Source organism: Mya arenaria, chromosome 2, assembly GCF_026914265.1.
Source record: "Mya arenaria isolate MELC-2E11 chromosome 2, ASM2691426v1".
Taxonomy (NCBI): Eukaryota; Metazoa; Mollusca; class Bivalvia; order Myida; family Myidae; genus Mya; species Mya arenaria.
The window spans coordinates 29,681,671-29,709,225 of NC_069123.1; the positions used below are offsets into that span (position 1 = coordinate 29,681,671).

At 35.4% G+C, this 27,555-nt stretch overlaps 2 protein-coding genes across 2 annotated transcripts; one reads left to right on the forward strand and one right to left on the reverse strand.

Annotated features, from left to right (window-relative positions):
* Positions 1–13,630: 13,630 nt before the first annotated feature.
* LOC128224770 (trophoblast glycoprotein-like) lies at positions 13,631–15,284 on the forward strand. Its single transcript, XM_052934811.1, has one exon. It carries the CDS (start codon positions 13,637–13,639, stop codon positions 14,711–14,713), a length of 1,077 nt encoding a protein of 358 aa, XP_052790771.1. The 5' UTR covers positions 13,631–13,636; the 3' UTR covers positions 14,714–15,284.
* Positions 15,285–19,491: 4,207 nt separating this feature from the next.
* LOC128246406 (uncharacterized) lies at positions 19,492–26,557 on the reverse strand. The gene is made up of 4 exons (XM_052964596.1): positions 26,268–26,557; positions 24,203–24,366; positions 23,544–23,695; positions 19,492–22,662 (listed from the first exon to the last, which is right to left on the reverse strand). Exons 1-4 carry the CDS (start codon positions 26,472–26,474, stop codon positions 22,127–22,129), a joined length of 1,059 nt encoding a protein of 352 aa, XP_052820556.1. The 5' UTR covers positions 26,475–26,557; the 3' UTR covers positions 19,492–22,126.
* Positions 26,558–27,555: the final 998 nt, after the last annotated feature.

The following is a 27,555-nucleotide window of genomic DNA, read 5'->3' on the forward strand; positions in this document are numbered from 1 at the left end:
GGAATAACGCACAGAATGGTACCACAAGTGACAGTGAAACAAACTAAAACCAGACGATCAAAGAAAGCAGGGAAATCTACACAGCAATTTACCTCGGACATAACGATATCAACCGACTCTAACTGTAAGAAAACAAATCAACCTGACAGTAAAACGAAACAAGCAAATGACACAGGCTCGTCTGCCTGTAAATTTACGCAGCCAAAGACACTCAAAGTGGGTGGCGGAAGTGGTAGTAAGCCATCTAATGGAGGTACATCAATGAAACCAGAGACAATCAAAGTGGGTGGCCGAAGTGGTAATAAGCCATCTAATGGTACTACATCAATGAAACCAAAGATAGCAAAAGTCGCTGGCGAAAGTGGTAGTAAGCCATCTTATGGTATTACATCTATGAAACCAAAGACAGTCAAAGTGGATGGCGGAAGTGGAAGTAAGCCATCTAATGGGTGTACATCAATGGAACCAAAGATAGTCAAAGTTGGCGGCGGTAGTGGAAGTAAGCCATCTACTGGTTGCACATCAATGAAACCGAAGGCAGCCAAAGTCGCTGGCGGAAGTGGTAGTAAGCCATCTAATGGTACTACATCAATGAAACCAAAGGCAGTTCAAGTGGGTGGCGGAAGTGGTAGTAAGCCATCTAATAGATCTGCATCAATGAAACCAAAGGCAGTCCAAGTGGGTGGCGGAAGTGGTAGTAAGCCATCTAATGGATCTACATCAATGAAACCAAAGACAGTCAAAGTGGGTGGCGAAAGTAGAAGTAATCCATTGAATGGATGTACATCAATGAAACCAAAGGCAGTCAAGTTGTGTGTCGAAGGTGGGGACGCTTACAATGATATGGACACTAATGTATGTGAAAGTGTCTACAAAAGTGGATCAAAAAAGAAGCGAAGGAAACGGACAAGGAGAAGCAAGAAGAAAATGCTCGATGAATTTTCTGAAAATGCAAAAGAAAGAAAACGCGCGCAATGTCAACATTCAGAAGAGATGCATCTTGAAGCCGAGCCTCTCGAAGATATGTTTACAATGGACGACCACAATGTGAAAGATAAGTGCGTTGATAACGTTCCATCTGATGTGCGTTTGGCTTATGAATTAACACGCCTTACATACCAGTCAACCTCCAGGAACCTCGTACATACAAACTTTTCTGCCACAAATTGGTTCGATTTAATGGTGGACGCAGAAAATAAACAGAATGATGTGCGATACATAGAATCAAACCATAACCTAGAAACAATGTCTAACGGATATTGGCATTACAAACATATAGCAGAACTATTTTTGAACGGATCCTTGTGTGCACATCATTTATTATTTGCTAATTTGGATGACAGTTCTATATAGATGCAGGTTGCTGCAAATTGCGTTGCCATGGTTATGAAAAAGAAAGTCAATTTTGAAATTATTTTCATGTCTCATCTAAGTCTTGCGATATGGGCATTACATTTTAAATGCTCTGTTTATAATGTTATGTTTATACATTATCTTACATTATAAATAAATTATCTACACATGTTTTATTTGTTTGGTATTTATAGAATGACTTATAACTACCTTTCCCTTGATGTCAAAGTGCATCAGAAACTAGGATTATAATCATAGGAACACAACAGTTTGGCCTTTAGTAAGGGTGTCTTTCTCGTGAACGTAAACTTATTTGCTGATATGCAAACATCCCATTTTAACACTAGTAGATAATGTTTGTAAGGGGGGGGGGGGGTCTCTAACAATAAGCATGGTTAAGGACCTAACCCCTGTCCTAAAATCTACATCATCAAAGTAGGAAACAAAATGTGATCTTCAGCATTCATACTTCCTTATGACTTCCTTTAAAACCTTTGACCTTGACGCATACTAGAATTTTGTATAAATTACGTATAAATATCTTACAGGTCTAGTTCCATGAAAGGTATGTGGGCACGAGATTTCTAGAGCTAATAAATTGTTTAACAGTTAAAAAAATTATTTAACAAGGCTCACCTACACCGCAAGAAGACCAGTCTGAAAACATAATTATAGTGACATCCCTCTCAATAAAGGGCAGCTTGACTCCTAAGACATATTGATTGCTGCACATTTTCACTCCCGCTTCATTGCCCATATGCCGAGCGGCTGACATGAAGACAAAATGTACCATTATTTAACTAGCATCTATGTGAGAAACCGACCATATCAGAACAGAACGAGAAAGACCAATTAAGCAAAGCATGACAGGGCCCAAAGAATTTATAGTGGTGAATATATGATTGGTTGAACGACGTGATAAATATATAAATATAACAATAATCTGAAGTTGTTTGTTATCTTTCATTTGATCAGTATAAAATAAGTATTATTACAGTTGCATAATTATTAAACAGTATTTAACAGTATCATTATTATTTTTATACTTTTCGGTGGTTTTAAAAGATTTATCAGTGAAATCAAAATGATATATCACTATCCAAAATGACGCTACGTGCACCCACAGAATGGCGCGTTTTTCAATTTAAATGCAGTTAAATGTCTTAAAATACTACTTTTATGCATATAATAAAGAAAGAAATGTTTCAGTGAATGATCGCAATTTATTTCACTTCGTGAACACCAAAAGTGAATATTTAACTCGTAGCTACGCCACTCGTGAATTATATTTTTTGATGCTCACTTAAGGAAATAAATTACGATCATAAACTGAAACAAACAAGTGTCCTCTATGTATAGGTTGCACACTACTAAATTGCTTTTTGTCGGTCGGCAGGTCGGTCGGTCCGTCAGTCGACCAAAGCTTGTCCGAGTGATAACTTGACAATTCTTTGACGTATGGTCATCAAACTTGACACAAAGGTTGGGCATTGCCCGTAGATGACCACTCTTGATTTAAGGATCATCGGGTCAAAGATCAAGGTCACAGTGACCTTTAATGGTAAAAGGTAACCAAAGCTCCGAGTGATAACTCAAAAACGCCTAGACCTATGGTCATCAAACATGACATGGAGATTGGGCCTCACCAGTAGATGGCGCCTATTGTTTTAAGGAGTCGTCTGATCAAAATAACAGTGACCTTGAACACTTAAAGGTTGTCCGAGTGATTACTCGACAATGTCTGCACCCATGGCCCTCCAACTTGACTAGGAGTTTTGGCCTGACCAGTAGATAACCCCTAATGATTTTAGGGGTCAAAGGTCAAGGTCACAGTTTCCTTGAACGCATACTCAAAAATTCCTGGATCTATGGTCATCAAACTTTACATGAAGGAAGGGCCTGTACAGTAGATGGCCCCTATTGATTTGAGGGGTCATCGGGCCAAAGGTCACGTTGACCTTGAATGTGAAAAGGTAATTCGAGTGAAAATTCGACAATGCCTGCACTTATGGCCCTCAACTTGACTTGGGAATTGGGCCCGACCAGTAAAATACCCCTTTTGATTTAAGGGGGCAGCGGGTCAAAGTTCAAGGTCAAAGTGACCTTGAACACAAAAAGCTTGTCTGTGTGATAACTCGGCAATGCCTGCACCCAGGGCCCTCAAACTCGACATTTTATTTGGGGGTGACCAGCTGATGACCCTATGGTTTTAGAGGTCTTGAGTAAAAGGTCAAGGTCATAAGTCATATTCATCATTTAATATTTACTAATTCCCTGCTGCTAAGATGATACATTTTTATCTACAAATATCAGTCATCATCTGAGCATGATTAAAAACTGTACCTACTATCCTCACACTTTGAATGGTCACAATCTTAAAACTGCCTCAAAGATCCAATGTCAACGACAAATCATTTCGGTCAATGCATATTTCTTTCAATTGTCCAAATAATCCTGACAACATGGCGCCGAGGGGTGGGGGCATAATGTTTGACAAATATCTCTTGTTTCACTAAAAACACGAAAAGTACGTTGAACGGAATGGTGCACAATAAGAATACATTTATCTGTTTATGATTGAATCAAGTCTTGGCTTTAACTTTTTATGAATTATATTCGCATAATGTCTGTCATCGCCTGTTGTGGGCAAAACTTTAGGCAAATATCAGAGCTTTAAAACAAATATTAACACTAGTAAAAAATGTTGATCAACTTGTTTGTATGTTATTTCAATGTGATCCGAAAGTACAATTGTGTTCCTTTATTTACTAAGTTCTTGCTGTGGTTCAAAACATTTCATCATAAAACTTTGACAAAACCGATTTATGATTAATTGAACGATGTTTGTTTTTTTATAAATAACTCGGTCTCCAATTTTAGGCAAGTGTTTTATACGACGTCCATACGACGCCTCTCCCAAACAAATATGCTTAAATATTTTTTCGCATTAATCTACGCGGTGTAATCTAGTTCAAATTTCAACGTTCATTCAATTAAACGCCAAATATATGTTACAGTTCATTTTTGGCGATCTACAGAAAATTGAGCGAGCGTAGTCACGTGGTATTTTGTCGCGAACGTTAGTTTCATTAAATGAGTGTCGAGCGATGGTAAATTGTCGTGACTTTTTTAATGTGTTAAAGTGCAAATGAACATGATTGATGCTTGTATAAAAAATGAAAGCACCAAAACATTTGTATGTGCTTCTCGTTCAAAAATCAACAAATAGTTGATTTATAGATTATTAGAATTACCTAGGTATATTTGCAAAGTACAAAACTTTACTGTAACGAGCTCTTTTACTTTGTTATTCTTACTGACCAACATATAAATGCACATTTTGGTACTGAATTTGCTTGATTTGTTGTAAATTATAAAGAGCATATTAAAATAAGAAACGTAAATGCTTAATAATTATTTAAATAGTGTCACATAAACATTTTAACTGTGTACTGAATAGTTGCCAATACGATTTGATAGCTGACTTTACATCTATTTTAAATTCTGGTTCATGACCTGTCAATCAATGATAACTCGCGAACGCAGAGAGGGAAGAGCGATCTATTAAAAATTGACGACTGTACCAAGTCACGTAAACCCACAAGTCTGCGGAAGCAGATACACAAAGCTGGCAAACGTTGGGATAGTCAATTTCAAAAAAATTAAAATACTTAATATCGCCTATTTCTTATCACTGATTTCTACCCAGTACTATGAAACCATTTTCCTTACCTTTTTTATTCTTTTATTTTCAGACGTTCTCGACAAAACAACATATGAATGTTTTTGTTTATGTTGTAATTAAGTCCACCAACTTTAAAATGCTGTTCATAAAACAATGAATGTATATTTGCAATGTCATATGACATCAGTTGTTATATAAACTGACTTAAGCAGAAATTTAAGTGCATTTCCTAGTTGTCTGAATCACTCACATAAATTTATAAAAGTATATAGCACAAAACATAAAGTGTTGAAACCCATCAAGATATTTTTAACATTTCTGGCTTCATATCTTGTAATCTATTTTTAACAAATAAACATGACCTGGTTTTCCACACCGATTATCATTCATAGCTATTTATGTTCCATGAAAAGTATGTAGGCACGAGATTTCTAGAGGTAATGAAGTTGTTTAACACTTAGCATTTTTTTATTTAACAACGCTCACCAACACCGCAAAAAGACAAGCCAATCCGAAAACATTTTGAATGGAAATTTAATATTCTATAAAAACAGTCTCATTTTCATATTTTGTAGCGTGTGTAGTTATTCTTTCGGACTCCACAAACTTTAACCAGCCCAACTGCGTTTATATCCCGATAATGACATCAATCACGTAGTTCATGCCTTAAATAATAGCATTTATTATATACCCATCATATACCCACACGCAATGCATATCGAAAAATAAGGTATTCCACTCCTGTGACGTCACGTCATAACAAGTATCGTTGCGCGATGTTAAAATGACGTCATAAACAAAATAATGCGTTGTTAAATGACATTTATTATGAAAACATATGGCTTTAAAGTGATCTGACCAGTAATGTATATAATAAAAGGGTTATTAGTACTGCGTTTTCATCCGGAATGTCGTATTCGACTCTCGTGGATTCGTGCCTCGTGAAATCCGAATCTGCAAAAATCCACTCGAGTCGAATACAACCTCCTGGATCAAAACGCAGTACTAATAACCCTATTGTATATAACGGCGAGGACAACCGAAAATATAACCGTTGAACGATGTAAGTAAAGTTAAGTGTTTGTTTATTATAGTGACATCCCTCTCAATTAAGGGCTGCTTGACTCCTGAGACACCTTGATTGATGAACATTTTTACTCCCGCTTCATATATGCCGAGCGACTGACAGGAATGCAATAGGTACCATTATTTAACTAGCGGCTAGGTCAGAAACCGACCATATCAGAACTGAACGAGAAAGACCAATTATGCAAAGCATGACAGAGCCCAAAGAATTTATAGTGGTGTTTATATGATTGGTAGAACGATGTGATAAATATATATAAATATAACAATAATCTGAAGTTGTTTGTTATCTTTCATTTGATCAGTTTAAAATAAGTACTATTACAGTTGCATAATTATTAAACAGTTTTTAACAGTATCATTATTTATATTATACTTTTCGGTGGTTTTTAAAGATTTATCAGTGAAATCAAAATGATATTTCACTGTTTCAAACAGTGATCATATCAAATTGATATTTTCACTGTTTTGAATATATTGGCTTTACTGTTATCTAATCAAACATCATTTCGCACAGATGATACAAGATCAACGACGTTACTTCCAAAATGACGCTTTGTGCGCCCAGAGTTTGGCGCGTTTTTTTTCAATTTAAATGCAGTTAAATGTCTTGAAACACTTCTTTTAGGCATATAAAAAAGATCACAACATAACTCACCTCGTCAACACCAAAAACTGAATATTTAACTCGTAGCTACGCCACTCATGAATTATAGTTCTTGGTGCTCATTCATTGAAATAAATTACGATCAAACACTGAAACAAACAAGTATCCTATGCATATGTTGCACAGGGAAAAACATAACCTCAATTACCCAGGGTTACATGCAACAAATATTTACGCTAAAACACGAAAAGTACGTTGAACGGAATGATGCACTATGGCAATACATTAATCTGTTTATCATCGATTTAAGTCTTGGCTTAAACTATTTATACATTTTATTCGCATAATGTCTGTTGTTGGCATAACTATGGGCAAAAATCAAATGTTAGGGCTTTAAATCATATATCAAGGGTAATGAACTGCTAAGTCGTTACGCTAGACACACGAAACGTTGTCTGCTAAGCTTTCGATTTATAAATAAATAAAAAGATTGCCGTCATGTTCTAAAGATGATTCACAAACACAGGGACAAGCTGTTAAAATTGTTTATCGACTTGTTTGTATGTATCTTTCAGTGTGCTCAGTAACTACATAAAACTTTGACAAACACGATATATGATCAATTGAACGATTTTTTTTATAAATAACCCGACTTCCCATATGCAATCCCAGCCAATCGTTTCATACGACGCCTCATTCTAGTGAGGCGCCAAACATACATGCTTCGATATTTTTTTCGCATTTGTTTATGCGGTGCAATCTAATTCAAATTTCAAACTTTCATTCAATTAAACACCAAGTATATGTAAGAGTTCATTTTGGCGATCTACAAAAAATGGAGCGGGCGTAGTCACGTGGTATTTTGGCGCGAAAGTTATGAGTATCGAGCGATGGTAAATTGTCGTGGCTTTATGAATGTGTAAAAAGCTTATGAAAAGGATTGGTGTTTGTATAAAAAAAAATGGAAAAGCACCAAAACATTAGTATGTGTTTTTCGTTCAAAAAAAAGAACAGAACTTTATTGGGAGGAGCTGGTTAAAAAAATGGAAAAGCACCAAAACATTTGTATGTGCTTCTCGTTCAAAAATCAAAAAAAAGGAACAGAACTTTATTGGGAGGAGCTCGTTAAGTTTGTTATTTATACTGATCAATATAATAATGCACATTTTGGTACTGAATTTGCATTATTGTTGTATATTATAAAGAGCATATTTAAGGAAGAAACGTAAATGCTTAAGTTTTATTTGAATAGTGTCACATAATCATTTTATCTGTGTACTGAATAGTTGTCAATTCGATTTGATAGCTGGCTTCACATCTATTTTAAATTCTGGTTCATGACCTGTCAATCATAGTCAAGTCGCGAATGCACAGAGTGAAGAGCGACCGAGGAAAAAATAAACAACTGTACCAAGTCACGTAGACCGACAAGTCTGAGGAAATAAATACACAAAGGTGGTCAACGTTGGGATAGTCAAATTCCAAAAAATACAAATACTTAATATCGCCTATTTCTTATCTCTGATTTCTACCTAGAACTATGAAACCATTTTTCTTACCTTCATTAGTCTTTAATTTTCAGACGTTCTCAACAAAACAACATATGAATGTAAATGTTTATGTTGTTATTCAGTCCACCAACTTTCAAATGCTTTTCATAAAACAATGATTTGCATTGCCATATGGCATCGATTGTTATATAAACTGACTTATGCAGAAATTTGAGTGCATTTCCTAGTTGTCTAAATCATTCACATAAATTTATAAATGTTCAATAGTATCGATACACTATAAAATGGATATATAACCTACTTCAACTTCAAGTATGTAGCACAGACATAAAGTGTCGAAACTCATCAAGTTATTTTGAGCATTTCCGGCTTCATATCTTTTAATCTATTTTTAACAAATAAACATGACCTGGTTTTCCACACCGATTATCATTCATAGCTATTTATGTTAACCAATACTCCAGTACAAAATGTTAAACGCAAGTTATCTTTATGATATCATTCTCTAAAATGTTTTCGGAAATTACGCATTTTACCAGATATAATGCAAACAAATTCCCATCTTTGATCATATTCCATTGCACGTTCATGCACAGAGCGTCAAACATTTAGAGAACATTTCATAACTAACGGTAGTGTTCATATAAAGGATATTTATCTGAATAGTGTTGCGGAAAACCGAATATCAAGAAATAATACTAAGCATTTAACAAAATGGGGTCTTGTGGAATTTTGTTACGACCGTCACAAATTCACTTCTCTCAGTGTTCTATTTCAAATACGTTTAAAAATGGGGCGTTGATTAAAGAGCTAGTGGATGATATCAACGCCGGACGTTGTTTAGCGACAGCTGTAAAGCCAATTGAAGTATCAGAGATTGACAAGGTATGGTACACGAGTGACAATCGTAGACTTTGGGTGTTCCAACAGCTTGAACTTCTTGGTAAATTGAAAGAAATACGAGTAAAAGTTATAAAAAAGATTTTGTCAAAGAAAATGACCAATGAAATGGGTGGAACAAGTATAATCATAAGAAATAGTGGTGACCCAGGAGGAAAAACGTACACAATGGTACCGCAAGTTCCAATGAAACAAACCAAAACAAGCATATCAAAGAAAGCCGGGAAATCATTACAGCAATTTTCCGGGGACAAAACGATATCAGTAGTCTCAAATTGCAAGAAAACATATCAACATGCCTATAAAAGAAAACAAGCAAATGACACAGACTCGTCTCTCTGTATATCAATGAAACCAAAGAAAGTCAAAGAGGGTGGCGGAAGTAGTAGTAAGCCATCTAATGGGTCTACATCAATGAAACCAATTGCAGTCAAAGTCGCTGGCGGAAGTGGCAGTAAGCCATCTAATGGATCTACATCAATGAAACCAAATACAGTCAAAGTGCGTGGCGGAAGTGGTAGTAAGCCATCTAATGGGTGCACATCGATGAAACCAAAGACAGCCAAAGTCGCTGGCGGAAGTTGGAGTAGGCCATCTAATGGGTGCACATCGATGAAACCAAAGGCAGTCAAAGTCGCTGTCGTAAGTGGTAGTAAGCCATCTAATGGGTGTACATTAATGAAACCAAAGACGGTCAAAGTCGCTGACGGAAGTGGTAGTAAGCCATCTAATGGATCTACATCAATGAAAACAAAGACAGTCAAAGTCGCTGGCGGAAGTGGAAGTAACCCATCTAATGAGTGTACATCATTGAAACCAAAGACAGCCAAAGTCGCTGTCGGAAGTGGTAGTAAGCCATCTAATGGGTGCACATCTATAAAACCAAATACAGTCAAAGTTGCTGGCGGAAGTGGTAGTAAGCCATCTAATGGGTATACATTAGTGAAACCAAAGGCAGTCAAAGTCGCTGGCGGAAGTGGAAGTAAGCCATCAAATTGTTCTACATCAATTAAACCGAAGACGGTCAAAGTGTCTGGCGGAAGTAAGCCATCTAAAAGTTCTACATCAATTAAACTGAAGACGGTCAAAGTGGGTGGCGGAAGTGGAAGTAAGCAATCTAATGGGTCTACATCAATGAAAACCAAGGCAGTCAAAGTGGATGGTGGAAGTGGTAGTAAGCCATCTAATGGATGTTCATCAATGAAACCAAAGACAGTCAAAGTGTCTGGCGGAAGTGTTAGTAAGCCATCTAATGGTCGCACATCGATGAAACCAATGACGGTCCAAGTGGGTGGCGGAAATGGAAGTGGCAGAAGTCGTTGTTAGCCATCTATTAGGTGTAAATCAATGTAACTAAAGACAGTCAGGTTGTGTGGCGAAAGTTGGAATTGTTACGCTAACAATGATGTAGACACTTATGGATGTGAAAGGGTTTACAAAAGTGGATCAAAAAAGAAGCGAGGAAAGCGTTCAAAGAAAAGCAAGAAGGAAATGCTCGATGAATTTGCAGAAAATGCAAAAGAAAGAAAACGCGCGCAATGTTAACAGTCAGAAGAGATGCATCTGGAAGCTGAATCTCTCGACGATATGTTTTCAATGGACGATCAGAACGTGAAAGACAGGTGCTTTGATTACTGAGAGTTCTAAGGCGGAACTTAACAATCGTTAAAAAAACACCCCTATTTTATATAGTATATATTTATAATGTTGTTTGTAGAGTTTTATGCTGCTGTTTGTGCAATGTCTTTGGCGTTTACCCTGTGCCATTAAACGGGGTTTACGTTTAAAACTTTCGGCTACTGAGCTTGTTTCTGTAGTTTTCCATATAAACATTGATAGCGTTACATCTGATGTACGTTTGGCGTATACATTAACGCAGCTTACATACTAGTCAAATTTCAATAACCTCGTACATGAACACTTTTCTGCAACTGATTGATTTGATTCCGTGATTTCGGACGCAATTTTTTTTTAAACAGAATGATGTGCAATATATACAGGCAAACTTTAACCTCGAAACAATGTCTAATGGATATTGGCAATACAAACATATAGCAGAACTGTTTTTGCAATTTTCTTGTGTATACATCTTTTGTTATTTGCTGCAAATTCAATGATAGTGATGTTGCAATTTGCATTGTCATGGTAATAAAAAAGAACGTTAGTTTTGAAATCGTATTTATGTCTCATCTAAGTCTATATTTATAAGAAACGATATGCGCATTACTTTTTTAAATGTTCTGTTACGTTTATATATTATGTAACATATAAATGATTTATGCATGCAGTAGATGTTGTTGTTATAGAAAAACTATCTTTCAGTGGATGGATTAGTTCATAAAAACTAGGATTACAATCATAGAAACAAAATAGTTTGGCCTTTAGTACGGATGTCTTTCTTATGAACGTACACTAATTTTCCAACTTTTGCCGACATGCAAACACAAAATATTTAACATGACTTAGAATTGAGATCTATATAGAGTTGCAGAATACAACTAAAATATATCAAAGTACAATATGCGCAATACTTTTAAAACCATAGAGCCACAATTCTCTATAGGTGTACGACCGAGTTCGATTTTTTATAACAACTCGATAGGTTTGTGTATAATATTTGCCTTGTCAGGTAGTAAGGGGGTTCCTCTTACAATAAGCACGGTTATGGACCAAACCCAAACAACATTAAAAACATTCGGAACTCCTCGGCCATTTTTTTCAAAAACAACCTCGGATGTATTTGGACGGTTTACATACTGAAAAAGTGGTACGTTTAAGTCCGCTGCCAGTAGATCGCGTAGTAATTTTATTTAGGAGTTAAACTTTGTGACTTAACTCTTGGGATTCTTAATTATGTTTGCAATAATACAATTCAATGGCAATCAATTTAAACTTAGATCAATAAATACAACTCTAAAACATTACATTTAATTAATGATATAATTTAAAAAAATACGAACTACTTCAACTGATGTACCTGCATACATCCGAGGTTGTTTTCGATAAAATGGCCGAGGTGTTCCGAATGCATTAAAAAGAGGCCAACGAGGTTCTATGCTCTACTGACACTGCTTGCTTTGGTCATTTCTATCCAGAGCATGTACGTATGGAAAGTAAGCAACCTACTGATATTTCACTTGGAACATCTCGCGTAAGTAACTGGGAGCCGCCAATGCCGTCTTGTAACATATAACATGAATATGAATATGAAGGCTCTATTAATTACAGAAATGTGGCAAACATCAGGGCCATAATCCAGTCATGAACGGGCGGATCTGGCTGGTTTTCAAAAGGAACCAAGGCCTGGTGGATATTCAACTACTGTCCAAGCTTTGTGAAGTTCAAAAAACTTGAGGCTCTTTTCTGTTCACACGCTGAATTATAGCAGAGCAATTTTGTCAATTTCAAGGGATCATAACCCAGTCATTCATTGGCGGCTCTGGTTGGTTTTCCAAAGGAACCGTGATAAGTCAATATTGACTACTGTGTAAGTTAGTATACATCGGAGAATAATCGAAGGCTCTATTGTGTTCATAACCTCAATTATAGCAATTTTGACCATTTCAAGGGCCAAGAAAACAGTCATGCATGGGCGAATATGATTTTCGAAAGAAAACGAGGTATCATCAATATTTAACTACTGTCTGAATTTAGTGAAGATTGGATATGGAAATGGAGGCTGTATTGAGTTCACAAACCGTATTATAGCAATTTTGGCAAGTTAACGGGCCATAATCCAGTCATGAACGGGCCGATTTGACTTGGTTTCGAAAGCAACCGTGATCGAGCTAATATCTTACTACTGTATAAGTTCAGTAACCATCAGGTAATAAATAGGATCTATTCTGATCACAAGCTTAATTATAGCAATTTTGACAAATTCAAGGACTTTAATCAAGTCATGGATTTGTGGATCTCGCTGGTTTCCGAAACTGGCCTTAACCAGAATTTCTAAGTCAAATAATAAAGGCCCATTGATTGCATTACATTCAAATAAGTGTTATCAAACTTCATTAATTTAGTCGCGTAGACAGTTGGAAATGCATATCAAAAGTTGCAATGCAATAAATTATGTATTTACTGAGATAATGACTTAAAGGTGCTTACAATGTAATTAAGGATTGAAAGGTTTTGGCGAAACATGCATTGATCACTGTAAAATTAGATTAGAATGATGCCTGCGAAGATTTGTGTAAAATTTAAAAAACATTCAGCCTTTAATGAAATACAGACTTACAGATGGAAATAGCATGCAATTTCTTGTGTATATATAAAAAAAACTATATATATGCGGAAAAACATGCTGTCAATTGGCTTGTTTGTGGGGAAACTTGAGAGTAATATTTGCTATTTCGGTAAAATACAAATACCTGTTCGTTGATAAGTTTTTATTCTATGCCGAAGTGTGTACGAGATTGGGTTCACGTTAATTCAAGCGTATCACAAGTGATTTAACAAGATATTTATATACAAAAAAAACATCACAAACTAAAAATGGCGACTAGGAAGTTGAAACAGCTTGTGAAGCTCATGTTTGTTTTTACTTTGTTTAAATATTCACACGGAGAGAATACGACATGTAAAGGTGGATTTCAAAATTGTATCTGTACGACGAAGGTTGTTGAATGCCACGGTGAATCACAATTACGCGGAAATAATATAATTAACCTGTACTCGGATATAGATGATCACTGTGAACGAATAACTATTACTCATTCCAATTTTAGTGCGTTGCAGAACAATTTATTCGGATCCTGTCACGACGCCCCTGATTTGGTGCTTTACAACATGGCGTATGTTGAACTGTCGAACGACAATATAAAGACAATCCATGGGAAGACCTTTCACTGTATTCCGAATTTACAAACATTGATTTTAAGCAACAACCAGTGGGAAATTGATAGAAGTGACAGCGAAGTAGGTTACTTCACTTCAATGCCTCATTTGAAGCATCTGGATTTAAGTAACGCGTTCGAAGATGGCTCAATATTTTTTAACAAGCTGGCACATATCTTTCATGACACTGATTTGACAGAGTTAGAGGATCTGAATCTTTCATACAATGAGTTCATTGTGTTGTCAAGGAAAAGTTCCACCTCCCTGTGTCAGCTTACTTCCCTTAAACTGTTGAATCTGTCGCACAACTATTTCATGGAACAGTCTATGCCGAACAAAGTTGACTGTTTCAAACACTTGGAAAGACTTGACTTATCTTACAACAACATCAAGTTGTTAAGTCCTGAGTTTATGCAAGCAGTTGATATTCTCCATCAGGCCTATGACAAACTTCAAGAAGTCAAGTTGGACAATAACCCATACCGCTGCGACTGTGAATTAATAGCCACCTGGGAATGGCTTAACACAACTAAAAGCCCAGTGAACAAAAATGAGATGTTTTGCGGCAGAGACAGTTACCGTTCCTCGTACATAGGAAAACGCATTTTAGACCTGAAACCCGAAGAGTTACTATGCCAACAGATCGAAGCGTACAGTAACAGGGGCAGCCGAGTTGTGACGGGCATCATATTCACTCAAATAACGATGCTTATTATGACTCTGTACAATTTATGAAAACGGAACACCCTTAACTGAGTTTTAAAAGCAGTACTAAAAACTATTATCATTGTCATCGCAGTACTGTACTGTCGTAAATTGTAACTCGATGTACGTTCATGCATGCTCTTAAAAGTAAACTGTAATATGATTCACTTACTGTTCAGAAAGCTGCATGCAGTTGAATAGTAGGATTTAATGCATGTATTGTATAAACTTGTGCTATCCGAATGTCATAAAGAATTTAAATCAGGCTATTTTCACTGTGTGAGAACGGACACCGGATATAGCTCAAAAAGTGATAAGTAAACAGACAATTATGCAGTTGTTTTTCTTTACCAGAGGTAAGATCTTGCAGTGTAAACGCTTACCTACCGTATCCACAAATGAAACAAGTGTTTGAACTAATAGCTGAATGCTAAATTTGGCCTATGGTGTACTTTAAAGTGCTTACAATTTAGCGGACCTCGAAAAATGTTTCTTCAAATCTGAGATGATCACCTCAAAACTTACAGAATTTGTACAAGTGTTGTTATTTTTAGGAAATATATCGAATAAATAAAAAACCTGAATCGAAGGATTTCACAAGCATAGGCTCAACTATTTTTATTGTAAGAACTGGTAATGTAACTTTTAAACTGTTAAAGATATGCCTTTAGAAATGTTCACAGTACTGTACTGGGGATAGCCGTATTATGTACTGAGGATAGTTTAAAAGTTGAGAAATATGTCCTGGTCAAAACATGTAAAATGGGACAAAATTGATAGTAACACCGTTGAATATTCAATATACATGTATGTCAATATTCGAATTTTTATACAATCTGCTAAAAGTGAGAGTACAACTTGATAAGAAATTATTGAGCAAATTTAAGTTAACAATGAGTTAACTCTAAATGTTAATGCTCTCCTAAATGAACGTATATATGCAAGCTGCTTAAATATCAGGGTTGGTCACATTACATACTTTCTCAATGAAGTAAACGAGCAGAGACCATTATTCTGTTCTAAGTAATATCAACATCGACCCAAGCTTAGAAAAAAGCTTCACGCGTTCCAAATTTGATCACAATATCTCATTCCCTACTGATGACTTTCTGTGTGCAAAAACGTACCTGCTTGATTTACAAAGCAATACTATATATATGATTAGCAAAAACTACATAAATTCTACGGCCATATGTTTTGTGTTCCTCAATAAATCAGATTACCGGCGTATTTCAAATATTTAGATATTTGCGACTCGAATGTTGATGCTTATGAAAAACAAATCATGGTTAACTAATCTATATGAATGAAACAGTTTTAAGTACATACAGATACAAAAAATCAACAACTTTGTTTTGCTCTCATCCCTCGATATGGACAACATCGAACAATTTCCCTCGAGCTTGCGTATAGGTAAATGACCGTAATCATTATCACAGTCTCGTTATTCTAAGTACATCGTAACTATCCTCAGTCCACTTGATAGCTATCCCCTGTGCAGTTATTTATTTGGTTCACCTATCCCCAGTACACAGCCAGGGCATCAAAAAGGATTCAGTTTTTATTCTTATTCTAAATTTGTTGATTTATGTTTGAAATCGTACCACATTAATGAACATTTGTGAGCGATCATGCAACTTTCGGTAAGAATTGGGCCATCATTCAAAAGAGGAGACACATTTTCATCACTGTCCTATATTGCACAGGATCAAGTTTTTGATAAATATATAACCATAAAATACAAAAAAAATGATGGAAACTTTCCATTTGTCAAAATCAAACACTTATCGATTTATCATTTTTAGCTATATCCGGTGTCCGTTCCCACACAGTGATTTTTTGATATTTTTCATTAAACATTCCCATTTCCTATTAATATTATTATTTAAATATTTACATTACATATTAATTATCATTGTTATTATCTTTTAGTGTAATTAATATTACTTTTTGAAATCCTATACACACAGCAAGCATGTTATCTTTTCCCGAGACGTTTAGATATACATGTATTTATAAAGCATACGCCTACATGTGTATACACGTACACTAACATCAGTCGGTAATTGCAAACATGTATTTAAGTTGTATAGTACATGCTTTAGTTTTTAATGAACATGTATTTTGTATGCATTTTATGAATTTAACTTTTGAATTTATAATCTTATATTATGCATAACATCCTGACTCAAAAACTCACTTTTAGACTATAAAGACAAGCTTCAGATAAATAAAGACTCACTTCTATTGTAAAAGACACGCTTTTTGCTCACTTCAAACGTAAACGACTCACTTTTTGCTCACTTTTGAAGAAAAAGACCCACTTTAGCCTTCTTTTTGTGCATAAAACTCACATTTGCCGTGAAAAAAAACACTTAAAACTTGCTTATGCCCACCAAAAACCCCGCTTTTAACACGCATTTTATGAAGAAATCCAGAAAAAAATGCTTATAAGTGGGTTTAAGTGAGTTTTGGTAAAAAAAAAAACTTTTCGTTTGGGAAGGGCATGTCTGAAAAAAAGGAGAGATTTAGTGGTCTCTGATATGCTCTGCAGGATATGATAAGCTCCGCCTACCAGCTAGTCGTCAGCGAATAGCTTGCACTGCAGTGTATGCATGTATTTCAAGAATCATAGTTAGTTGATACAGAATAAACCTATTATACAAATCTCGTCTCGGGTCTGACTTACCCCTTTACATACACAAGGGTCTGTTACTTAATGTTCTAATTAGACATAACACGGAACATCACAAAGACTCATTTGCATACTTTTGCAATGTGTGTATATATTCCTGAGAGTATCGTGCATCACTTCAGCAACAGGAGCCGGGTCGCTTTATGAAGAATCCTGGAAGAAATTTTAAATTTATAAAGGATTATAAAGCAGAACAGTACTACTGTTCAAGATCTCTCCTAGGTATGAAATCGCCCCTACGATTTTGATTGAATGGTCCCAATTAAGTTCATTCGGAACTCCTCGGCCATTTTTTCAAAAACAACCTCGGATGTATATGGACGGTTTACATACTTAAAAAGTGGTACGTTTAAGTCCGCTGCAAATAGATCGCGTAGTAATCTTATTTAGTAGTTAAAATTTATGACTTAACTCTTGGGAATCGTAATTATGTTTGCAATAATGCACTTCACTGGCAATCAATTTAAACTGAGAGCAATGAATACAACTCTTAAACACTACATTTAATTAATGCTTTTATTCCAAAAAATACGGACTACTTCAACAGATGTACCGGCATACATCCGAGGTTGTTTTTGAAAAAATGGCCGAGGAGTTCCGAATGAATTAAGTTTTCTTTTTGCAAAGCCATACAATATGTGCAGTGCAATTTAAAACGGTGTGCGTCATTATGTTAAGAGAGGACTAGTCAGGCAAACAGTGCATAACCATGCATGTGTATATGTATATGTATTATGATATATACATATATATATAAACTGGAGGCTCTACTATATGTTCATGTATATATCAGGGTCTTATAATGCTCTACTGGTATGGCTTATTAAATAAGTTGATATCCAGAGCATAAATTATAGTTCATTATGAACATTCCATGTACATGTAAGTACAATGGCACCGCCATTAGAGTCCTGTAACACATGTACATATAACGTGCAATGTGAATATAGAGGCTCAATTAATTACATGAATGTTGAAAAAAAAATCAAGAACTATATAATACAGTGATGCATTGGCGGATCTGGATTTTTTTTAAAAGGAACCGAAACCTCATGGATATCTTACCACTGTCCAAGTTTGGTGAAGATCAAATAAAAAATGTAGGCACTATTCTCTTTACAAGCTCAATCACAGCAATTCCAAAGGGCGTAAACCAGTCATGCATGGGTGGCTCTGGCTGGTTTTCGAAATGAACCGTGATAAGTCAATATCTATTATTAACTACTGTATAACATCGGATAACATTTTTTATTTGATCTTCACCAAACTTGGATGAGACCCCGGTTCCAAAACCAGCCATATCTGCCGATGCATAATTGGGTTATTGCCCTTGAAAGTGACTAAATTGCTATGATTGAGTTTGAGTCAATCATAGCAATTTAGTCACTTTCAAGGGCAATAACCCAATTATGCATCGGCAGATATGGCTGGTTTTGGAACCGGGGTCTCATCAATACTTCACTACTGTCTAAGTTTGGTGACGAGCGGATAAGAAATATAGGCTCTTTTGTGTTCACAAGCTGTATTATAACATTTTTGACAAGTTTAACTCGGAGTCAAAGTCCAGTCATGCATGGACGGCTCTGGCTGGTTTATGAAAGTAACCGAGCTGTCAAGGATTTCTAACTACTGAGGTACAATCAAAACAGAAGACTTGACCGTGCTTATAAGTAATTGTTTATGGATGAGACGACAACGGGCACAACACCATTACATACGCTCTTTCGGCCTTTGGTCACTAGAGCAAAAACACATGCAAAAAACAAAACATTGAAATGTCACTCAATTCGAGTCGATGGGAAAAAACACAGGCATCTGTATCATTGTTTGTCACTTAAATGTTGTTTAAAACCATTTTGGGTACAACATTTAAGTGACAAACAATGATACAGATGCCTGTGGGAAAAAATAAGAGAATTGTGGAACTGAAACATTTTTTGTTGGAGGGCAGAATGCAGCATGCATAAATTAACATGCTTATGTGTCTGAAATAATATTAATGAACTTTAAATTAATGTATTTTTATTGTAACCTTTATACATTTAAATCCAAATGCAATGTGTTTTTTTGCACAAAGTTATGTTTTTTAGTGTATCATGTATAAAGGCAACTACAATTTTCGGATATTTAATAGGTTTAATAGTCTAAACATATTGAACATCTCGAGTACTGATGATAACATTTTCCAAAAATATACATGAACATATTTATCTTTTGAGTCATTGGATAAACCAATGGTTCATTATAGTTGAGGTTGTAATTCGTTGAATTGATATCCCCTGTCTGATAAGGCAAAGTACATGGAACGGAAATAAAAAGTTGATGAAATATTCTTATCGAAACATATCATACAGCTGCAGAGAGACATACTAATATGAAAGTTGGATATGAATTTGAGTTTGTTTGCAAACATTAGAAATGAAAGTGTGTTGTAAATAGAGTAGCATTTGTACTAGTTTCACATGAACTTAAATGAACCACTTAATACAAAAAAATGGATCTGGACAGCCAAAAAATTGTAAAGATGAAACTAGCAAATGGTCAGACAATATCCCCCCCCCCCCGAAACCTTCAGTTGAGCAGGGGATAACATCATGGCTAAAAATTGACCATAAATATTACCCCTTTAGTGTTTTCTTTAATTTAACCTTGTGACATAGTTGTCCAATATTTCAGCCAGACAAACACTGATAAAATCCAAAAGATTGGACGAGACATATTCCAACTAAATATAGCCTCTTAAAGGCCTCGTTTAAGCCTTCTATAAGTGACCCCCTCCCACAAAAAACAAAATAAAAAAAACGTGTATTTGTACACAACCTCTGTTAATTGATCTAAATCTTATTGCCTAATTGTCTTATCAGATCTCCAATCTGAGTAACCTGCTGTGCAGTTTTGGAAGTTTGATTATAAAAATGGACCCTAAATGGCCCTGAGCCAATAAACAAATACACAGGAAATTTGGCCCCTACTGTGACACCAGTGCAATTAGCAGGATATGCAGAGCAGGAGATTATCATGCCAAACATTCCTTAAACTAGGCCTTCAAGTGTTCACAAGGAATTTCTAAAAATTGACCTAGTATCGTATTTTTTGACCTGGTGTTAAAGTATTAAATCAAAGAAAACATCCTGCTTAAGTTTAATGAATATTGGATCAAATATCATGTCTCTAAGAGTGTGTTCAAATATATGACCTAGTGACCTAGTTTTTGACCCCATGTGATCCACTTTTACTAGCGGTCAAGATACATGTATCATCAAGTGGAACATTCTGATCAATCCCTACCAAGAAAAAGTTCCAAGAAAAAACTGTGATAGATGGACATAATAGCGGAAAGATGGATGGACAAACAACACTTAAACAATTTCCCGCTCCTAAAACCTTCTGTTCTACTGGGAATAATATATAACTGCATCCTAAAAGTTCCTAGAATAGAAACTTTATGAATCAACATGAGCAAATCAATTTTCGCAATTGAAAATAAAAAAAATAAAAAAATAAAAAAAATGTATTTTCTAATATAACACTCAAAACAACTATTTTAGATTCTTTGAAAAGTGTAAATATTCAGGATTGCACAATTACTGGTACTTTATCCTTAAACATTTGTGAGTTTATTTGCTTTTGTGACATCATTATATCACAAACCATGTGTTATGAACTTTCAAAATATGACATTTAAACTTTCACAATGCAATCTATAAAAGTTCAATACTTTTACAACTTCCAAACTGAAGGCATATAAGTGAAACATATTTAAACCTGATGTCTAAAATTTTAACTTTAAAATCACAAGTTTAACAAGAGCTGTCACAGAGACAGCGCGCTCGACAATTCCGCCTCTTTTCAGTGTAAGGATTGGAAAGATTTGGCGAAACATGCATGGATCACTGTTAGATTAGATTCCAATGCAATACATGATGTGCTGAGATATTAACATTAATGTGGTAACATGCAAAATTTTAACCAGAATTTCTGAGTCTAATAATAAAGGGCCATTATTTGCAAAATACAGTTACCTAACTCAATGCAATACATCAAGTAGTTACTGAGATATTATGTGTGCTAACATGCAAGACCGTAACCAGAATTTCTAAGTCACATAATAAAGGGGCAAAAATTATATAATATGAAAGATAGAGTTATCTTACTTGATTCAATAAGAAGGTTTAATGGTTGGGAGCCTGTGAGTGAAGTTTCAATGCAATACATGATATATATCTGCTGAGATATTGACTTAAATGTGGTGACATGCAAAACCTTAACCAGAATTTCTATGTTGAATAAAAAAGGGGCCATTATTTGAATATAATTCAAACTAGAGTTATCTAACTCAGTTAATTAAGCAGGTCGGATGGTTGAGTACCATTGTATAAAGATTTTAACCTATGTGTGCTTGCACACAAAACCTTAACCAAGGTGTGATGCTGACGCCAACGCCAGGGTGAGTAGTATAGCTCTCCTTATTCTTCGAATAGTCGAGCTAAAACCTAATTCCCTGAGTTTGTACAGATGATTATCAGTATAATTTTATCAGTATAATTTAATCAGAATAGCACAGGCATGTACCCTTAATATAATAATAACACAACTTGTGATAATCAAACTTTCTCACATCAGAGTGAGATACTTTCGAAATAAGAGTTTTTGAGGTTAATACTTCCGATTCTAAAATCTAATCAATGAAAGCCCTTGGCATAAAAAATTTACATGTAGATAAAGGTCAATGAAATTAAATGAATCAATCATTCTTTCTCTTGCTTCACGACAATAATATTATTTTCCCAATCTTTGACATAACCATTTGAAATCTCCAAATTTGGTTGACAAGGATTTTCTTCGCAAAGTGGATGTAAAAAGCTGTGAGAATTGCCCCTAACAATCTCAATTTCAGTTGAGTTTTTAGTCTGAGACAAGTTTTCAATTTGAGATTTGTGCTTAATTTGAACAAAATTTCTGAGTTGTGATGAATTTCCAATAGAAGATAAAGTGTTTAACTTTCCAATCTCAGACAAATTCCCAATTTGAGATGAACACTCATTTTGAGACAAATTTCCATTTTGAGACAAAGTCTGAATTTGAGATGAACTGCCAGCTCTAGATGGTCGTTTTCTAGGTGGTCTATCTCTCTGGACACATTTCTGCATACTCTTGATCTCGCCCTTTAAAGTGGCATTCTCTCTCCGGAGATCATCATTCATTAAAATTTGCTTCGCTAGTTGCTGTTGTAATCTCTTGTTAATTTCTGTCAAAGCTTGGAATTCCAGAGATGGTGTATTGTCTGCAATAAGAAGTATAGAAATGGTATCAACGTTAGTTAAAACTTATTAACAATATATAAAACAAGCTATTACAATATATCCTAATCAAGCTCATTGGCAAGATTGTCATTATATGCCATTAAAGCTGCACTCTCACAGATTTTGACAACTTCTTCATTTTTTGTCTTAAAATGAGCCATTTTTGCATTAATGACTGCCAACCAGTAAAAAAACTGCAGACAATGGATCAAATCTTAGTTGTAATATTGACATGCGAAAATTGATGTTTTATGCCAATAACTCACTTTTCGTAAAGCAATTTAGTAAGGCTTTTAGCAACAAAACTTCAATTTTCAAATGGAATCATTAAAAACTGCGATCTGATGTTTTGTGATCAGTCTTATATCACTGATTTCCAGATATTTATGCAAAGATTGGTTCTTTTCAACACGAAAAAAAAATAAAAAGTTGTCCTAACTGTCAGTCTGTGAGAATCACTCCAGTGAGTTGATTGATAGAATATGTGTCATTCATTAAAAAGATGAACATCAATAATTAACTTTACATTTCATAAAGTTTGTTAAAAGACACCAACATTGAACAAATTAGATTTTTTAGAACAATATTTTAATCTTGTTTTGTGAGAAAACGCCTTAATAGCCATTGGAATTTTTTTGAAATAAACAAATTTAATTTCTTAATCAATAGCGCCAAAGCCACCAATTGTCGCAAAATGCACCCGTCCTACTTTTAGGAAACCAAGTTTGGTGATAACTGGTTGTGAGTCAAATTAAGAGAGCAGACCCTGGTAAAACAGTGGTTAGCCAATTCAAGGGACATTACTCTTAAGTGACTATTATTATTAAAATTATGAAAATTCTAACTTAAATTAAACACTCACCTTTTGGTTTCTCTTCATTATTTGACTTGGAGGTGGTTTCAACAGACTGAGGATTTGGCGGATTTACTGGCAACATCATAGGTCCTGATCCAGCTGGCTTTGTGCTGTCATCTGAAGCTGGACACTGACTTGTATTCACGTTTGACTCATTCCTGCAAAATGGTATTAACAGTTTCCATACAAATGTTTCAAATAATAAACACAAAATTTAAAGGCTTATAAATAATAACTATTCAATTTAAAGTGATACTCTTACTTAAAATAAATACATAACACATGTATAACAAATATAAGTTTTGAGTGATAAAACTTTAACTACTTACTAAATAATGCATTTATGGAAAATATTAATTACTGATAACAAGTTAACAAGATTGTAACCATGTATTTAATAGCTAAATTTTAATACCGTGTTTTCTGCAACTTTCTTTTAAATTACTCACGGTATCCTTCATTAGAACCATTTTTTTTCGATATTTATTCATCCTTTTTGGTATTAATTGTGGTACTGCTTATTTGAGAGGGAGTGTCTTTAACCTTCTCACGCTCTTGACTGCTATATCTCTATTTCTTACATTTTTTATAATGAGCTCTCTCATATATATCTTTCTGTGTTAGATGGAAATATTCTGCTATTTATCAAGCAAAATTTCACTTACCCAGGATCCTGGTCACGAAGAACTTTTCTTTTGGCTTTAGGTACTGGCAGTGTTGCATTGCGCTGCTTTGGTGGTGGTCTTTTAGGAGCTATCTTTACAAATCCTGTGGCTATGGCTGGCAAAGGGTCTGGAAATTTCTCAGTTGGCTTTCCCTCAGGAAAATGCTGCAGTAAAAACAGAGGCATTCAAAAACTTGAAGATAATCTTTTAACAAAGATGTCTTTAGTGCACCATTTCAAATCATGTTGGCAGTGCTACATGTAGATTGAATACAGAAGAAAAGCCACTGTAGGCTGTCAAATGCTCAATTTCAATGAAATCTGTTTTAGTGTAACTGTGACTGTAATTTAATTTTAAATATATACATCTACATTAGTATATATATTATATGGTCACAATCGTTTTGTTACTCAGGGAAGTTAGGGAAGTTTAGAAGTATATTACTCCCTAGAAATGGGTTAAGAAATGGGTTAAAACTTCCAAAATTGATTCCTTAGAAGTACAAAAACTTCCATAATTTTGAAGAAAACTTCCAAAGATGACAGCTTGGAAGTTCAAAATATCAAAACCCTGTGTCAATATTAGTTTTATGGTCACAATTTCAATTGACTGTTTAAGTGAACTGAATTACAAGTCTGAGAATTTGGCATGTAAAAGTTGCAAATTATTTGATATTTGAATATACAACATGTAGTTAAAAAAAGTGGAAAAAGATATTGTATTTGGGAGCCTTAAACTTACATATTTCAGTGAAAAACTTCCAAAATTGATGGACAGGAAGTTCATACTTCCAGTTTCAAATGAGTCAGGGTAAATTTTATTAAAGATTTTCAATGAGAGAATTTCTCTCATTTGCCCAAAACTGGTGAGATATTTTAATATCAGCAAGATTTTTAATAAGAAATGGAGAGCATTTTCTGACATAAAAAATTTGTGAGGTTTTAAGAACGCTTCCCCTATTAAAGTCGCTTATTAAATGCAGATTGAAACCAGTGTAAAAAAAATTATCATGAGAAAAAAAAACGCTTTTAAACATGTGCAAAGACAAATTTGATAAGGCACAGGCAGATCATAGTCGACAGCAACACTATAATTAATAAACAACAAGATGGGCCATAGGCGGCAACGACTCTGACTTACGATAAAGAATAAAAGCAAAAAAGCACAAACTGAAAACAAGCAAAAGAATCGGTCACATTTATGTATTTTCAATGTTATTTAGACAATATTTATGCAAGAATATCGCAAAAGTAGCTTTCTAAAATTATCCCTGGTTAGTGTCATTCTTCAGCATTTATTACAGGAGGCCAAATACTTTGTTATGTGAATATTTCGTTATAAGGTGCAATATTTTTGAAAATCTTGATCAATTATCACAGACTAACTCACCAAAGCAAATGATCAATTTTGAACAATATTTAATCATTGTTTACTTTGTGTCACATTAAATTTAATTAAACTTTGTAAAGCCACATATATACAAAAAACGACAACTTTAAGGTCACCATTGAGGTAGTGACAAAGGCTAGCTATAATAATAAGCATTTAGGGATACTTTTATGTATTATTTTGACATTTCTTATATACCCGTGTCTCGAGACTGCCATAGTCATTAAAACGTCAAAAGACTCGTTGACGGCCAATAATGCACCAGTCAATTGTAACTACGCCCCCCCCCCCCCCCCCCCCAAGGTCCAGGGAATAGAGGGGGCTTTGACTTTCGGTCTAGCCAACTCTTGGTAAAATCCCCGCCCTGATGTTACAAACTGCTGGTAAAATCCCCACCAAATGCCCCCGCACCCCAGGGACCCTGGCCTAGGTAAGGCCCATCCCCCGTTGTTTTTTTTGCGTGAGGACAAAACCACCGCATTCACCCTGGAAGGTAAAAACACGGCATTATTTCCTGGCTATCCCCGGTATACCCCCGGACATAGCGGGACGTGGTTACAATTAACTCAAGCATTAGGTTGACTACGGCAAAGGCCTGCATCACCCATAGATTTGCCAGAAAAAAGTAAGACTCCTGTCAAATGTTGAGTATGATCTATAATTTAAGAATAGTAACCTTAGTGCAAACATATAAGTGATAGTTTCCATTAACATATTCGGGATTCAGCTGGTCTTGTGGTCTTCCGCAGGCCATAATCCATCGTAGACATTTGTTCAAATTTCTTTTAGGTTTTGGAAATGGAAGAAACTCGACTCCTTCACCTAACCGCTCGGGATAACGACTGTCGGACTTACACAGTCCCCACGCACAACGTTTTACCATATTTCCTATTTTATAAACGGTGACATTTGTTAAAAATAAGAGGGGGAACACAAAAGATTTAAAACAGCACGATTATTTGTTTGTCTAAGGAAAATGGTGGAGATTTATTATTAGACAAATCGTCCCAAAGTCAAACTTATCCACTTTAGGTCTTATTTGAAGTCGTGCTGGATGTAGTAGGATTGGTTATTGTTTCCAGGCTGGTGTAAGACAAACAATTGATTGACCACATATTTAATATCCAATATTGATTAACTATATAAACAGAAAATACCAACTTATTCCAGTATTTTACACTTCATATTTAACATGGGTGTCAAGTTATTTTTTCCCAAAGTCAACGTTGTTGAAGTGTGGAACCCTTTGCCTCAATTGCAGCTACACACCAGCGTCTAATACTTCTTATTAGTATTTCTATATCGTAATGTGGTGCTCTCGACAATTCCTCGTGCAAAGCCCCGCTCAAAGTCCACCACGGTGTTGACGTCATCTCTGCCACGTACTTTACGTCATATAAGGCCCCGCATATATATGCTTGATCAGTGAGAAATCAAGTGATTTTGTAGGCATCAATGTTATGTCCTGCCATTTTGAAACCTTCTGTGTGTAACATGCAGTGCAGAGTGGCAATGCTCTGATTTAAAACGTCAGCATGAAGCTAGGTTGGCTATGAACAGTTCAATGACGGGAACAATGGTTTCATCACACCATTTAAAATACATTAACGTACTGTTTTAAGATCTGTTTTCCTACTGTATGAACTCCCGCCCATAATCATAACACTTCAACCCTTTCGTCTCCAAACAAGAATCCTGCCATCTGTCCCTTGTAGTTAAACTTCGATTGATATGCGTAGACGATCCGGTTCCAATGCCTTCTATTCTAACCTACATGTTGGCGAGCCCAGTTTAGACGTGCTGCACGGTGACGCGCAGTCAACGGAATGCCGACGTTAGGGCGATGAGCACGAAGTCGCGCGACCTTCAGGCGAAAACGGGCCTTGAAAATCGAATTTCTAGTCAATACGGCAGTTCATAGTCAATCCACAAGCATTCGGGCGAACACGAAAAGACGACGTCTA